At 45.4% G+C, this 15747-nt stretch overlaps 1 protein-coding gene across 8 annotated transcripts; it reads left to right on the top strand.

The window, feature by feature from the left end:
* The first annotated feature begins 350 nt into the window (after window positions 1-350).
* On the top strand, window positions 351-4980 carry Rps24 (ribosomal protein S24). 8 transcript variants are annotated; one of them, XM_087589233.1, is made up of 7 exons: window positions 356-694; window positions 1162-1227; window positions 1308-1517; window positions 2575-2685; window positions 3254-3271; window positions 4552-4571; window positions 4895-4980. In XM_087589233.1, the coding sequence occupies exons 2-5, from the start codon at window positions 1195-1197 to the stop codon at window positions 3257-3259; spliced, it is 360 nt and encodes a 119-aa protein (XP_087445359.1). In that variant the 5' UTR covers window positions 356-694; window positions 1162-1194; the 3' UTR covers window positions 3260-3271; window positions 4552-4571; window positions 4895-4980. The 8 variants fall into 8 exon arrangements, with proteins under 8 accessions (NP_112374.1, XP_087445359.1, XP_087445355.1 ...); XM_087589229.1 differs by having other exon boundaries at window positions 356-385; XM_087589234.1 differs by lacking the exon at window positions 3254-3271.
* Window positions 4981-15747: the final 10767 nt, after the last annotated feature.

The raw sequence follows: 15747 nt of genomic DNA on the forward strand, positions 1-15747 counted from the left end.
TTTCATAGCAGAACCAAGTTCTGATGGGGCACAGACCATCACTCTAAAACACTTTAGACCAAAATACAGAAACAGGAGGGAAAACAACAAAATACAAAAGCAGGAGGAAAAGAAAGTGAATCGGGAAGGAACACGCGACTGTGTAACCCTAAATCCGTTTGGCTGATCCACCTTCCTTCAGGTCAGCCAACCCACAGTTCTGGGGGCGTAGCTAAAGGCAAGTGAGGCGTGACTTTGGGTACTTTCAGTCAGGCATTGGCGTGGTCTGCCCCGAGACCTTGGCCACGCCCCCACGTCGGGGTCCTTCAGTGCGGGTTAATATGATTGGTCGGCAGTGAGCGGTCCTCTTTTCCTCCTTTACAGCTCGGGCACCGTAGCCATCATGGTAAGTCTCCTCGGGCTCTCTTCGCTATCCGTCGCATATCCACGCCATCCCTGCCTGCTCAGGCCCGCCACTGGAGCCGCAGCCATCCAGGGCCCACTTACTCTGCTTCGGCCTGCCTCACAGAGGCCGGTAGCCCAGGGTCGCCGGGTCGCGGCTGTCCGGTGCGGGCGTCGAGAACACGCCGGGCTTTGGGCTACAGGGCCTCGGCCATGGAAATCCCTGTTGAGCTTCAGGGGCACGGGTGAGGCAGGCCCTGGCAGGCCAAGGTGATGAAGGCGCCTCCAGTTCTTGGCCCTGTGGGCCCCTCGAGTAAGTCAGCAAACTTAGCGCCTGAGTAGAATGTGTGTGTCTTGGGAACATTAAGATGGGTTGGAAGGGGCTGCCAAAAACTGGCCTTGCCCATTTCTCTCAGAGGCGAAGTACTGAGTTTAGCGAAACTTGCGGGCTGTTTTACTCTAATGGGTTTGGTGCTATCGAGGCGACTTGATTCGTACTCAAGTCGAGGTCGTTAAGGCTATTTGCAAGCTGCTGATTTAAGTTGGTCTCTGATAAAATTGTTTTGTCTGCTTAGCCTTGCTGAATGCCAGCTACCACGGTAGTTTATGAGGTGCCCACTTTTTGGGGCTTTTTTCCTTTCCTTTCCTTTCCTTTCCTTTCCTTTATAGCTTGCTCCCAATTCCTGCTTTTTTCTAGACTGCATTGCTAGTAATTGGTGAAATATCAGCAAAGGCAAGACGAGGTTTTAACAATCTTACTGACTTGTTTGTTATCTGCAGAATGACACGGTAACCATCCGGACCAGGAAGTTCATGACAAACCGTCTGCTTCAGAGGAAACAGATGGTAAGGGTCAGGGTGTCAAGATTTGGTCTTTATGTCTGCTTTTGAAGATGTAGTTAACTGTAACAAGCACCTCTTTTTAGGTCATTGATGTCCTTCATCCTGGGAAGGCCACAGTACCAAAGACAGAAATTCGGGAAAAGCTGGCCAAGATGTACAAAACCACACCAGATGTCATCTTTGTATTTGGATTCAGAACCCACTTTGGTGGAGGCAAGACAACTGGCTTTGGCATGATCTATGATTCTTTAGATTATGCAAAGAAGAATGAGCCTAAACACAGACTTGCGAGAGTAGGTATCTTGTTTGTGCTACATCTACTGAAGACGTAGTTCCTTTCTGGATACATGCCTGCAATTCCAGCCCAGGCTCAGTTACCATGGCAAGTTAGATTTTGTTTTCCAGTATATATTGGAATAGAATGAGCAGTTTGGGCCAAACTTGTAATTATCCACTAACCCATCTCCACATAGTTTACCTGGCCTTCCAAAGTGAAATTTAGCAGTCTTCCCTGGGCTTTCTATTGAGCTGTGCTGCCATATATGCTGAGGAAAAGTTGGTAGTCCTTTAGTTACCATATTTGTTACAGTGCACAGACAGTACCTTTAAAAATTTAGGACAGAATTTCATGTAGTCCAATGGGTAACAAACTTGATACTTGGTTGATGATCAGGGTTGACCTGGCTGGTTTCGTTTCATTCTTTAGGTGGGCTCTCACTGTTGACCAGGCTGGCCTGGAACTCTGCCTCCAGAGTGGTGTCTTGTTTCATTGGATTGTTAATTTGAGGCATGGCCTCTAGTGCTGGCTAGCCACAAACTAGCAGCTACTTTATCCCAGTTTCCTGAGTGCTAGGATTGTAAATGTGAGGAGTTTCTTGAATCCATTTCTCCTTGCTAGGATGAATCCTCTAGTATAACAGTTGGATATGAAAGTTTCCTGAGGCTATGTTTGTTGAGAATAGGGTGTTACCCTAGCTGGCTTCAAGTCACAGGGATCAGCCTGCCTCTGTCTCCAAGCTCTGGGATTAGAGGCATGTACCACACCTGGCTAGATACTGTTTTAAAGTGGTGGTCTGGGAATCTTGCTGAAAGCCTTGGGAAGATTTCTGTCCGGAATGCCAAGAACAGATTGGTGAGTTAGGACCTGAGGTGAGAGGGTAGGGTTCTTAGTAAGGGTGTCCAACCTTCACTAGAGAAGCAGGAATTAAAAGGCAAGATGCTGAGCAGTGTCCTGGCAGCTTTTAAAGTTGAATTGGTTTGTAAAGCTTTATTTCAAAGTTCTCTGATTGCCTCAGTTTTCCCATCAGAGTGGTGAGGAATGATTTCATTGGATGCACTCTTCTCTCGTAGCATGGCCTTTATGAGAAGAAAAAGACCTCCCGCAAACAGCGAAAAGAACGAAAGAACAGAATGAAGAAGGTCAGGGGGACTGCAAAGGCCAATGTTGGTGCTGGCAAAAAGGTATGGTTCATGGGTGGTACAGAAGTGTCATTAATTGTTAAGCTTAATATTGTCTGTGAAGAGGGGTGTTCTTTTCTAAATAATCTTTCTTGGTGTTTTTCTTTTCCCTCTTCTGGATTGCAGAAGGTAACGTTTTGAGAAGCTCAGTAGCCTAGTAGTTATCCTAGAGTAGACTGGCCCACCTCTTCTGCTCATAGACTAGCACACTCCAACATAAGGCCACATTGATTCAGTGACTGCTTTTAAGGCCTGATTGTTCTAGGAATTTCCTTCTCATGTTAATTGACACAGGCCCCTCAAGGGAGAGCTGATCATGTTCCCGAGGATTTCGTTTTTTTTTAGCATAGTTTTTGAAGCAGTTGGATCAATGTGGCTTGTGCTTTTCAGATGTCAAACTGCTTTCCTCTCCCGTTAGCTGAGATCACAGTGATTTGAGTAGTAGCTTTATAGCAGCTTTGCTAGCTAATCTTGACTAGTAGAATGGAATTAAGGTGTTGGGTTGCTGAGTAATCAAGTGTTCTATGAATTTTTTCCCCTCTCCTACTGTCTTGGATTTCTTGTTCAACAGAAATGAAATATCTAGCAGGTACTGCCATTGGGCACGGTGTGGGGTGTGCCACCTTCACTGAGCTGGCTCTGATGCTTTGCATGTTGGCTTCTAGATGACGGTTTCCATAGTATGGCTTATTAAAACACCAGTGCCTGTTTTAAGTAGTATCTTAACTAGCAGAAGGAAAAGCTTTCTCATTTATTTTGGAAACCCAAAAAGACAGGATAGATGGAGGGAGGTATCTACTAAAGGCAGGTAGGTGCCCTAGTCTCCTTTTATTTGTAGTTTGAGACTAGTATTCAGGAAATAGCTTCAGTGACCCATCCTCTCTAGGATGCTGCAAGACTAACAGATTCTCTTAGGAACAGCATCCAAGCTAGCTGGTTCTAGCACTTCTGTTAACTAGTCTCCTGTTCCTAATAGAAAACTTTGAGGTAACCTCCTGAAGCTTGGGGTACTATTTTATCACATGCATTTTAGTCAGAATGGCTCCCTATTCCACATTTATAATGTGCAGTGGGATTAAGTTTGTATGGTTTTAGAAATGTGCCTACTACCTTCTGCCTACCTTTCAAGCTGTCTGCCTGAGACCAGACTCAAACTGACTTGCTACTTTTCCTATCAGCACTGGTTAATGAACACTGCCCATAGACGCACTGCATGGGTGTTGCAGATTATACCTATTGATCAGTAAAATCTTTGATATAGATTTGTCCTTTGAGTCAGAACTTTAGGCTGTGTGACACGGATTCTTTGCCAGCCTGTCCCTCTGAAAGGTGTTCTGTGGAGCTGGTAATCTCACTAGCACCATTTTGAAAGGCTAGCCTAAACTATTTTGCTTGATGTTAGAGCTTAAACCAAGGCATTGGTGGTCATATATTTGCAAAGTAATTGGATTTTTATTTCAGCTAAATTTTTGTCACTTGTATACCTTGTGGTATCCAAGATTGGTATAAAGTATAAAACATGAACTGAACAGATTTCAAAAGACTTGCCTAATCCTGTGGAGTTGTCCCATTGGAGTCTAAAGATTCCCACCAAAGGGCCCAGCCTCAAATGCATCCCCCCTTCCATGTGCTGGTAGTGGCAATATGGGTGTGGCACACTCTGGCACTAGTGCTTGTTACTTTGTAAACTTTGGAGTCATGGTAATCAGGGAAGGTGGTATGCAAGGAATGTTCTACACAACCACAGGGTAGTCACCTGAGGTATCTAATTGCATGTACTTCACATAGATAGCTTTGCTATTTGAGAAGGGACTACTAATGAGCTGTCTGTTTTCCTCCTTCCCATCCCCTTCCCTGCCACTGATTCAGTGAGTGGAGACTGGATACAGGTATAATTCAAGCTACTATGTAGATCACTAGACTCCTTGTTACTGACGTAGTTTGAACAAGCACGTGAACATTTTTAAGTAGATTTGCAAGTGTAGTTTGTAACAGTACTAACAGTGACTGTCTAAAATTCAATGAAGTTGACTTGTTTTTTTTTTTTATTTTAATTTCTAACGTGAATGTTAGTTTAGTTTCTGTGTTTGTATCATTCTTACGGTTTCTATTTTAGGTTAATACTTGTGCTGCATGAGTTATTTTTAGAATTTGTTTGTCTTTGAAACCTTTTCAGAGCTGTCGCTGACTGAATTTCTTTCTTCATTTACAGCCAAAGGAGTAGTTCTACGGTGACTTGATGTTCTGCTGTGATATGCAAATTTCTGAGGGTAAAATAAACTAAAAAAGCTTCTGCGAGTCTGGAGTCTGGTGCTTATTGGTCATTAGAAGTATCTGGTGGCTGCTCCGGTGTTGCGGTTCCCCTTTGAGTTCACTGGGCTTTGTGGAAGCCTGGTGTAAGGAGCTCTTACACATCCTCCTGTTGAGGGTGGTGATGGGAAAATAAGGACATTGGTAAAGTATAGGGCCAGTGTGGTGTGTGCTCTGTTAGCATTTGTCTTTGCTGACCCCCGTTCTGTGTCTCAAGACTCCAACCTAATTCTTAAAAGGTTTTCTGGGCCTTCCTCCCTACTCGCCTAAGGGTCTGTCTCTAGCTTTGATTGGTCTGGAACTCCTTGTGTAGACTAGGCCGGCCTTCCTCGGGTGTGTTTTCCTTGTCCCCCATACCTGGCTTCTGGCCTTAGTTGAAGCTAGATCTGCTTGAGACTGTAAAAGACAGACTTACCAGATCTTGTCTAACCCCAATGGAAATTGAGTCTGCCTTTGGCCAGGACTCCAATGTTCTGACAGTGGCTCATAGCCATCAGTCCAGCAACCTATGCTTTTGCTGGATTTTGGGAGGGATCAAAGTCAGGACCCTGAACTGAGTTAATCAGGTGTTTGGGCAGATTGGGTAGGAGTCACCTGAAAGGAATTGCAGCTTAAATTTGTTTTTATGCTGGAAGTAATGTGCAGTCTATGGTTTTTTAGGTGAGTTTTTCTCTAAAGGTTTTTTAATCAATTTGTATGGGTCCATGTGGGAATTAAATGCAACAGCATTGGATGGAAAACTAGCGACTTCCTGGGACTGCAGATGAGTGGTTCAGGGGTTTGCTCTTGAAGATGCCCTCATGGTTGACTATCATTTGTAGTTCTAGTTTCAGGGAAATAAACATTTTATGTGCATTGGTGTTTTGATTGCATGTGTGCGTGAGGGTGTTGGATCCCCTGGAACTGGGGCTAATAGATGGTTGTGATGTGCAATGGAGTGCTGGGAAGTGAACCTGGGTACCTTGAGCAACCAATGCTCTTAATCGCTGAGCCCCTCCTGCCCTCACACAATTGTAATGGGACATCTTGAAGCAGTGTACAGGTGAGACCTCATTGGAAAACGACTTCAATGTGGGGAGCAAAGATGTGACTTGTCACTGCAGACTTGGGAGTGAAGCTTTTATTTTAGGGAATCTGTTCCCTTAAATGAGTAGTGTGGGCCGTGGGCTGAACTGGTTATCTGTGGATACGGGGTTACATGGAGTAGGATGAGCTAACTAAACAGTAAGGGCTAGAATGAAGCCAGGAGCTTTATACCAGCAAGGGTGGATCTCAGGGGCTAACCTGGTTCCAGGATGGCCAGGGCTACACAGATGAAGCCTGGAACAGGAGGTTGGCTGCTGAGCTGGAGTGTGGAAGCAGAGGAGCATCCAATGGGTACAGGGGGGACTGATGTTGGCAGGAAGTTCCATATAGAGCTGGTCTGTTGAAAGGAGTGCAGCACAGAGATCGAGCTGCCTCCTGAGTGCTGAGATTTAAAGGCCTTTGCCCAAGCACATGAGTTTTCTTTCTTTTCCATGTGGAAAAGTTTAATGAGAGAAGAGTTGAAGAGCAGAGTAGAGGCCGGCCGTGAGCACGTGGAAGGGTGGGGAGAGGGGATTGGGGAGAGAAGGAAAAGGGAAAGAATAAGGAGCAAGAGACAAATAAGTTTTCTTAATCAGGTATTAAAGCTGATAACTAGCTAGGGCGAGTAGGAAGGGTGGCAAGAATTGTATATGGGCCTTTTCTGTGGTTGATGTAGGCAGGGACAGTTGTGTAGATAGGCATGCTTCCTGGGCTCCTCAGAGTGGGCCAGGTTCTCCAGAGAAACAGTTCTACAAGTCTGCCTGTAAACTTTCCTTGATGGTGGTATTGTTGAAATAGCTCAAGCCACTGGCCCATCTCCCCATGTGATGGATGTAGGCAGCCCGGATGGGCATTTCCTGGCAACCAGCCTCTGTCTTAGCCAGTTAGCATTTTCATCAGTTTGTCCCCTGTAGTCTGTCCTCTCTGCTGCTTTTAGTTCCCCTTGATGTTTGTTGTCCTGGTTAATGTCACATTGAGAACTTTGAAGGGTACCTGTTCTGACATTCTGAATCATAAGTTATTTTGAGGCTCAGGATGACAGAACTATGGAGGCTGAAGGGCTTGAGCAACTGACAGGAAGTGAGGCTAAGGGGAAACTAAGTTGTGGGCAGTTGTGTTATTAAGCTTGGGAATGTTGGGAGCTTTGTCACAGCCATGATGATAACTAGACTGACACTGCTCTCTGCAGCTTTGGGCAAGCCCTTAGAAGAATGCAAAGTTGATTCTAGTAAGGAAACAGCCCCTCCAGCTTAGCTCTAATTGGAAATAATGAGTCAGTCTAGAGAACAAGAGCTCAAGACTCAAAACTCCAGAACTTGTGCCTTCTTGATGGGTGGTGTGGAAGCTTCCTTCCACGGAGGAACCACCAAGGGTGAGGAGAGAGGCTGGAGGTGGTTCTGCAAGTGTAGTGTCTCCATTGCGTTTGGGGTGCTGCTTTTGGATGGCTCCAGCACCCGTGTGTTTGTAGCTTTCAGTTGTCCTTCACTGCTTCCCTTCCTTGCCAAGTTAAATGTTTTGTTTGCTCTAAGAGTATCTTACACCAAACTCACGGGGCTGAGGCAAGTGGGGTTACAAATGGTACATTATGTGGTCAGTGGTCTACAATTTACCTCGAGAGGAAGGTGTATCTTCCAGACTGAAGAGGTCTGACAATTGGTAGTTTTAACTACCAGGTTGGTAGTGAGGATGAGATTAGCCTGCAGTTGTGAGACCCTCTATATATAATGTTCAGGAACCAACCTGCTTTCTTTTCGACATACCATTGTCAGTGAGGTCATTTGCCATAGGGATACTGAACATAGGTAGCCAACCGCATCCTTCATTTGCCAAGTTAACTATGTGCACCACCAGTCCCTGCTCCTGACACCTAGGGGAAGGTAAGACAATAGGGTGTATTTTATTTATGTCTTAGCTCCTGGAGTGGCTAGCAGGTTGGGACATGGTGGCAGTCTTCAGCCAAACTTGGTATAAGAACCTGGATCCTGGAAGGTTTCCAGAGGTAACGGTTAAGTGACATTATCTGGCTCAAACTCTCATTCAAGGCCATGAAAAATGATTAAGCATGTATATGAGGGAGTGGCCATTACACCATGGGTCAGGGGAAAGAGAGATGAGATGGAAATCCTCTGTGTGACTGGTGGTTTCAGGCAGTTGTCCTTTATTCCTGCTGTTCTTACAGGAGAAATTCCATTCTGGACAGAGGTCAGCAAGGACAGCTGACTCAACACAAGCTCTCCTGAAGCCCAAAGCTCTACACAGCTGTCCCTCTGTCCTCCAGACTTTCCTCCTATGCCAGACCTGAGGCCCTGTCTCCCAGTGTCTTCAGGCTGGGAGTGAGGTTGTAAGACCTGCTGGAGCAGAAGGTGCTTGGAAAAGCCCTCGGGAAACAACCCAAGGAAGACTGCCAGGCTGAGGGCTTTTCTCATTCATTATTTTGGTTGAGTAAAAGAAAATGTAGAGAATTAGAGATTGAACAGTAGATCAAGTGTCCTTGTCACATGCTGAGTTTTTCCACACAGAATACTTGAACTGTTTGACTGCTCATCAGGCATGATAGATTACAGCAGGAGAGGGCTAATGAGCTAGTATTTGAGCGGTGTACTGGGTGGGAAAGGGGGCCAGGCCAGGAGTCCAGACTGGTTCCTGCTCCTCAGTCTCTAGGCAACAGGAGCCATAGAGCAACAGAGGGGCTTACCATTTGGACCTCCACCCCTCCCTCTATATCAGGTACAAGGGCTGGCTTGAGTAGTGAGTGTTTGTTAAAAATGCTTAGCTGTTCACTCCAGTGTTCACCTTGTAGCTTGGAGTAGGACATTTATTCATCTGAAATTTTAACAGCTTTGAGGCTTGGACTGAGTTCACAAAGGTCCTTTCTGCCTATGTCTCTTATGCAACACATCTTGTCCAAAAGAAGCTTGCAAATGATAATGCTACAACTATTGCTAACAAAAATTCTGAGCACAGAACTAAGGAGGTGCTTAATGGGTAAAGTGCTTACTGTGCACACATGGGGACCTGAGTTCAAATCCCTATCACCTACGTAAAAGCTGGGCGGAAGTGGGTGCCTGCCTAGAACTCTAGTGCCAGGGAAGCCACAGGCAGATTTCTGGGAGTACTCCCAGCCTATGCCTAGATGATGAGGAATAGGTTTAATGAGAGTCCCAGTCTCAAAAAGTAAGGTGAAGACTAAGAGAAGATCTGAGGTCTACCTCTGGCCTCCATATCTACATGCACAGGTAAGCACCTGTAAATATATACATAATAGTCATGAACACATTTATTGAGGTTATACTGGGATCTGAGTCTAGGAGAGAGGCACTATAATCCCCATTTTGCAGATGAAGAAGTTGAAGTTTACAGGGAATTGAGGTAGCACAGTCAGCCTGATGAGCTAAGGAAGGTCATGCACATTCATTCTAGCCACAACAACCCCTGCTATAACTTATTAGAGTTTCAGGACCCTACTCAGCCAACTACTGGAAAGAGAGTGGGGCCCTGGATTTTAACAAGCCTGGCAGGGGCATCTGGTATGGAGTAAAGATAAGGGTACGGGGCTGAGGGAGACATCTGTGGAGGCCAGTAATGGGTGCTTTTGATAGCCACAATCCTGAATCTTCCTTGGTGGAATAAAAGTGGTCCCTCCGGCTGACTCCCACAAGGGGGCACTGTGGGTTCAGGCTTGGAATCACCTGCTTTGTTGTCAAGGCTGCTGCTCTGGGAAGCCTGAAGAAAGCCTGCTGCCAGATTAATAGAGGGGTCAGCCTTTCTTCTTCCGGGAAGGTCTGCCGGGGTGGTAATCTTGTTTACAGGATTCAGCCCTCGTAGTGAAACTGAACCTGGAGGGCTTGCTGCTGTTCACATAGGCATGGCGAGCAATGTCTACCCATCCATGGGGCAAGGTCTCTGCAGATCCTCTGCAAACAACATTCCCCTTTTGTAGCTGCCTGACTGGCAGCTTACCTTTCCTTTGAAGAGCGGAGCACTAGAACCCCAGTAGCCGATTATGGCTCAGCTTTCAGCATCCTTGCGTGTCATAGTGCTGTCTTGTTCGGATGGGGACCAGGAACTATCTTCAAGTCTTTGCTTTGTGATTTGGGACAGTTTTCCTTCACCTCTGGGCCTCAGTTTCCCAGCTAGGTTGAGGGGAGTAGCTTTGATTAGGTGGCTGTCAGCCACTCTTTCTCTCAGTGTCTAAAAATCCTGCCCTGGGGAAGAAAGGAGGAAGCCAACAGACCTTTCTCTGTTTCCTAGTCTACCCCAAAGTGAATGAACCATGGTTCAAACATGTCCTCCCCTTGTACAATAGAAGCTTCTGACATGTAGATCCTCTGCTCTCAAAAATAAGTGTAAGTGCACACACATGCAAATAAATACATACAAATCCTGCCCCAGGGAACTGGGGAAGAGCCCAACTCCTGCTTTGAAAGACATGTGATTTGAGGGGGCTGCGGGAGCTATGACATGACATCCATCTCTGGTGTTCATTTCAGTAAGCCTTTCCAGGGACTTGCAAGGCAGTAAGGTGGAACCTACCAAATTGGATTTTTTTTTCAGGTCCTTAGACACCCAGGATTTGCCTCTATATAGATTTCTATTCTGTGCATTTGGAAGAAGGAAAGATTTACATCATGGTCTCCTCTTGGCTGCACTGTGTATTTCTTCAGAAAATACATCGCCTCAGAGTGACTTCAGCGTTTCCCTCCTTAATGCAGGGACTGTGTCTTATGTTGACAGTGGCTGGACACTCAAGCAGTTGAGTGCCCAGTTAGGCACTGAGCCTCTGGCATTGCCCAATATGAGCTTATAAAAGTACCCAATACCAAGGGAGAGTCTAGCCCTCTGCTGATTGCCACCATGCCTGATGATACGCAACGTTTGGTTAGAAATTGCCCATCCCACCAGCAAGACCACTGAGCTGTAAGCCTCCACACTAGAGGGCACATGTTAAACAAGGTATCTGCTTTCCCAGAGAAGCAAAGGGAATTTTTTTTGGCTGATCTAGTCCCTCCACAAAAGTGTGGAGAGAAGTGTCAATGACTTGCTGAGGTCTCTGAATTTGTTAATGGTGAGAAGGGGACTGGGCTTCAGGCTGCTTCGCCCATAACTCATGCCCCTCCTGACAGCATGTGTCATTTGAAGAAGCTCAGGTACATTTATACGTACACAAACATTAATTACCCCACCCCTGCACACAGACATCCCCTCAATACACACTTGCTTGTGGTGCTGAGATGGAACAAGCAGGGAGAGAGAATGCTTTATCCGAGCTGCCCCTCAGCCCCTTTCCTTACATCCTTGAATTCATGAAGCTCCATGGTACCTTTTCCATGCTCTCTAGATCATTGTCCTGTGTCATCCTGCACAGTCTGTCACAAGCACAGAGGTGACCCCTGGGAGGATGAGGCTTGACATATCAACTCTGGTGCTTTCTAGGCCATAGATTCAGTGGGCTGGGAGGAGATCTTGGCTGCAAGTAACTTAGATTCAGTGTAAAGAGCTTTGAGTAGGCAGGACACTTAGCACTCATATATGTGAAGTCTTAGGCTTGGATGCAGCATTTCCCTAGGGTCAGCAATGGCCCAGATAGTTTTTCTTCTTCACTATCTCATATGAGTGCTGTGCTGTGGCATGTACAAATCACAGGTGGGCTAAGAACTAGGGAAGGAAACAAGAGTTCAGCATAAGAGGTCTTAGGAGAGCTTCATTACAGATGACTAGGTGAAGGATCCAGTTCCCCCAACATCAGCACATCTGGGAGAAGTCATACCTTCTCCACATAGGTCAGCTCTACCCTAAACCATCAGTGGAGAATGGCTTAGGGACCAGTACCAGTCTCTGCTGTGGCAGAAGGAAAACAATGGATGCTTTTTCTTTGGGGGAGGAGGTCCCTTTGACCAGAGACCTCTGGAGCATGAGGGGTTTTTATTAGAAAACTGACTGGAATTTAGCAGAACTGAAAAACAGACAGTGCTGGAGGCTTCCTTGGGATGGATGCAAGAAAAATCCCTCTAGAGCATGAGCAAGCTTTATGCTCCAGTTTCTCTACATCTTCTCCAACACTTGTTAATATCTGTAGTGTTGATTTTAGCTGCTGAACAGAGTGTGAAGGGGTAAGCTAATTATGATTTTGGTGTTTTTGACACAACGTCTTACAATGTTACCCAGACTGACCTCTAACTGGATATGTAGCTGAAGGTAACCTTGAACTTCCAACCCTTCTGCCTCTACTTCCCAAGTGCTGCCATTATAGCCCTCTATGTTTTATGTGATGCTGGAGAGCAAATCCTGGGTTTCATGTATACTAGGGAAGCACTCTACCAAGTGAGCTACATTTCCAGCTCTGTTTTGTTTGTTTGTTTGAAATAAGATCTTATTGTATGATTCAAGTTGGTCTTGAAATCACTACATAGCTATCTTAGTTCCTGTTCTATTGCTCTGAAGAGACACCATGACCCAGGCAACTCTTATAAAAGAAACCATTTAATTAGAGTTTGCTTACAGTTTTAGAGCATTAGTCCATGTTTGTTGTGGGAAACAAGGCAGTTATGATACTGGATCAGTAGCTGAAAGCTTTCAATCCCCACTCACAGATAGCAGGCAGAAAGAAACAGTGAGCCTGTTATGAGCTTTTGAAACCTCAAAGCCTATTCCCAATGACACACCTATTCCAACAAGGCCACACCTCCTCTTCCTTCCCAAACAGTTCCACTAACTGAGGGAACCAAGCATTTAAACATGTGAGTTCATGGGGGCAATTCTCATTCAAATCCTTACAGTTGCCTCAAATGGCATCGGATATGTGATCTTCTTGCCTTAACCCGTCTAGTGATGGATTACAGGTGTCTGCCGCATAGTTGGTTTATGATTGCCTCTTTTTGGTGTGTATGGGTACTCTAGGGATCAAAACTGGAGACTTATTTCTCTTAGACAAAGACTATATTATAAACTAGAACTAAATCTCCAGCCTTCATTATAGTTTTCATTTATGTTTCATAATAACTAATGGTTTTGCAAGGCATGGGAGCACACACCTTTAATTCTAGAACTCTGAAGGTATGGGCAAGTATATAACTGGGAGTTTGAGACCAGCCTGTTCTATATAGCAAGTTCCAGGACATCCAGAGCTTCATAGAGGGACCTTATCTTAAAACAAACAGACAAGTAAACAAAGCAGCCCAACTAATAGCTTTGACCATCTTCTCATGTGTTTATGTGTTATTCTATTGTCATTTCTGTGGCTATGAAAAATACCCTAACAAAAACAGCTTTGGAGGGGAAAGAGTTTCTTTTAGCTCATTATTCTAGGTTCAAGTCCATCACTTTGGGAAGTCACAACAGCAGGAGCTGGAGACCGATATTTATATCACATCTACAGGCAAGAGCAGAGAGAAATGAATGCATACATGCTCAATTGCTGTTTTGCTCTTATCTAGTTTCATACTGTTCAGGGTCCCCTGTCTAGGGAATGGTGCCACCTACAGTAGGCTGGGTCTTCCTACATCAATTAACGATCAAGATAATCCCCACAGATATATCTTAAGACTCTCTTTCCCTATGATTCTGGGTTGGCAGGTTGACAGTTAAAACTAAGTAACACATAAACCTTTAAAACATCCTTTTGAAATCCTTTTCTCAATATAAAATTAGGTTGTGGTGTGTGTGTGTGTGTGTGTGTGTGTGTGTGTGTGTGTGTGTGTGTGGTGTAGGGGACAGAACCACACACATGCACATGTTAGCTAAATTCATTACTACTGAGCTACAACCCTTGTGAGATGGGCATCCCCACATCATTTGTTTGTTTGTTTGTTTGTTTGTTTTGAAACTGTCTGGCTGAATTAACTGGGTTGACCTTAGGCTACTGTACAACCCAGACTGGCCTAAAAGTCTCAACTTCACTGCCTTAGCCCCCAGAGATTACATGCCAACCAACCCAATCAGTGTTCCTATCTGAGAGAAAAGCAAACTAAAATTGAGAATTTAAGACACTAGGAGTCACTTAATAGGTGTCTATTGATGTCCCATCCCATGTCTGCCCTTCCTCCCAAACCTCCCATGGGTGGACTCCTCTAAGCGCTGTGACTCTCTGTTCTAAGAAGTCCCAATTACTTAGATCTCCCCCTGGGGGTGTTTAGAGGTGTGTTATCTAGATCTCTCCAATGCAGACGCAAGGTCCCAAATCTAAATGTAGGTAATGTAATACCTTGCTGTGATTTCATGTGAGCTGAGTGTACAGCTGTCTGCCTTAGAAGAACATGGGCTCCTGGAGCAAGGGCCAGGACCTGCTCTTCTGTCCTGTCTTATGGGTTTTCTGGGAGTTATATCTGGCTTTGAAATTACAAGGAGAATCCATGCATAATAGAGTGTCAAGGGGTCTTGACTTCTGATCATGGCTGTGTGTGGTCTGTTAGCATGTGAGGGGCTTTTACTTGGGAGTGAAAAGACGCTCGTTTTATTGGCCATGGCTATCCTATAGGAAAAGCCTAAAAGTAGTACTGGGCATGGGAAGCATGGGAATGGGTGTGACTAGACAATAGGCCACTTGTTTGTTTTTGAGAAGAGGTCTCATGTAGCTCAGTGTGTCCTTTAGTGCAATTTAGTGAGGAAGACGATCTTAAACTACTTCTTTTCCTAAGATTTATTTATTTCTGTCTATGAGTGCTCTATTTACATATATGCCTGCATGACAGAAGAGGGTATCAGATCCCATTATAGATGGTTGTGGGCTACCATATGGTTGCTGGGAATTGAACTCAGGACCTCTGTAAGAAGAGCCAGTGCTCTTAACAGCTGAGTCTTCTCTCCAGCCAGATCTTGAACTTCTGGTCCTCCTACCTCCACCTCTCAAGTGCTGGGATTACAGATACATGCTACTGTACCAGGGTGTTATGCAAAGTAGGCAAACATTCTCCCAACTGAGAGCCCCGAACCCAGGAGCAAGTTCTTAAAACTCAAAGGTAATGGAAGAAGACAGGAACTTCCTGTCCCTGCAGGATGAGCAGAAGCTGGCTGCTTCTGTGCTGGGACACTCTTAGTGCCTCTCCCAGCCTTTTGTGAAGTGTAGACTGATGTGGGGGGCACTAGGGTTTCTTTCGGCCCCCAAAGCCTGTATGTCATGGGTTCTGATTTTATAGGGACTTCCTGTCCATGCAGCTGAGACTGCTTCCAGCCCAGCTTTGTCATGTCTCACTGATCCCGAGGACTAAATTTGGAATTTAATAATAACACTTTGGATTTATGTACCCTGTTTCCTTGGAGGCGCTTCATCCGTCATCCCATTAATTCTCGTAACGTCCCTGGGCGGAAGGTGAGTGAGCAGAGAGATGAGAAAGGATCTCTCTCTGGCTTCTACACATCCTGAAGGTGAGAGGAGGTGCCTGCCTCAGAAGCAAACTGGGGACTGTAGTGTGCCCTGCCTTGTTGTCCCCTGGGCTGGCCCTCTCAGGAACAGACTGCCTTTGGGTAAACTGAACATCTTTCAAAAAGATGTTCTTGTCTCAGGCAATCTGTTGGTAGTTTAGTGCCACAAAGCAAAACGAAACTTTAAGACCTACCTATTGTGCACAAGTTCCTAGGTGTAAGCTATTATGTTGTATCATGAAGCCTGAACCTCAAGGTACAGTGGGAAGGCCACTGTGTCTACTTTACCAGAGGAGGCAAGCCACAGACCTCACGATGGTTTCCTTGAAGAGA

This window comes from Rattus norvegicus, chromosome 16, assembly GCF_021556685.1.
Source record: "Rattus norvegicus strain SHRSP/BbbUtx chromosome 16, alternate assembly SHRSP_T2T, whole genome shotgun sequence".
In the NCBI taxonomy this organism is placed as follows: Eukaryota; Metazoa; Chordata; class Mammalia; order Rodentia; family Muridae; genus Rattus; species Rattus norvegicus.

Excerpts from the sequence above, each read along its gene's own strand:
- Rps24 (XM_087589228.1), top strand. Across the intron at positions 1,228-1,307 it reads TGCTTCAGAGGAAACAGATG|GTCATTGATGTCCTTCATCC; the intron begins GTAAGGGTCAGG and ends ACCTCTTTTTAG. Across the intron at positions 1,518-2,574 it reads CTAAACACAGACTTGCGAGA|CATGGCCTTTATGAGAAGAA; the intron begins GTAGGTATCTTG and ends CTTCTCTCGTAG.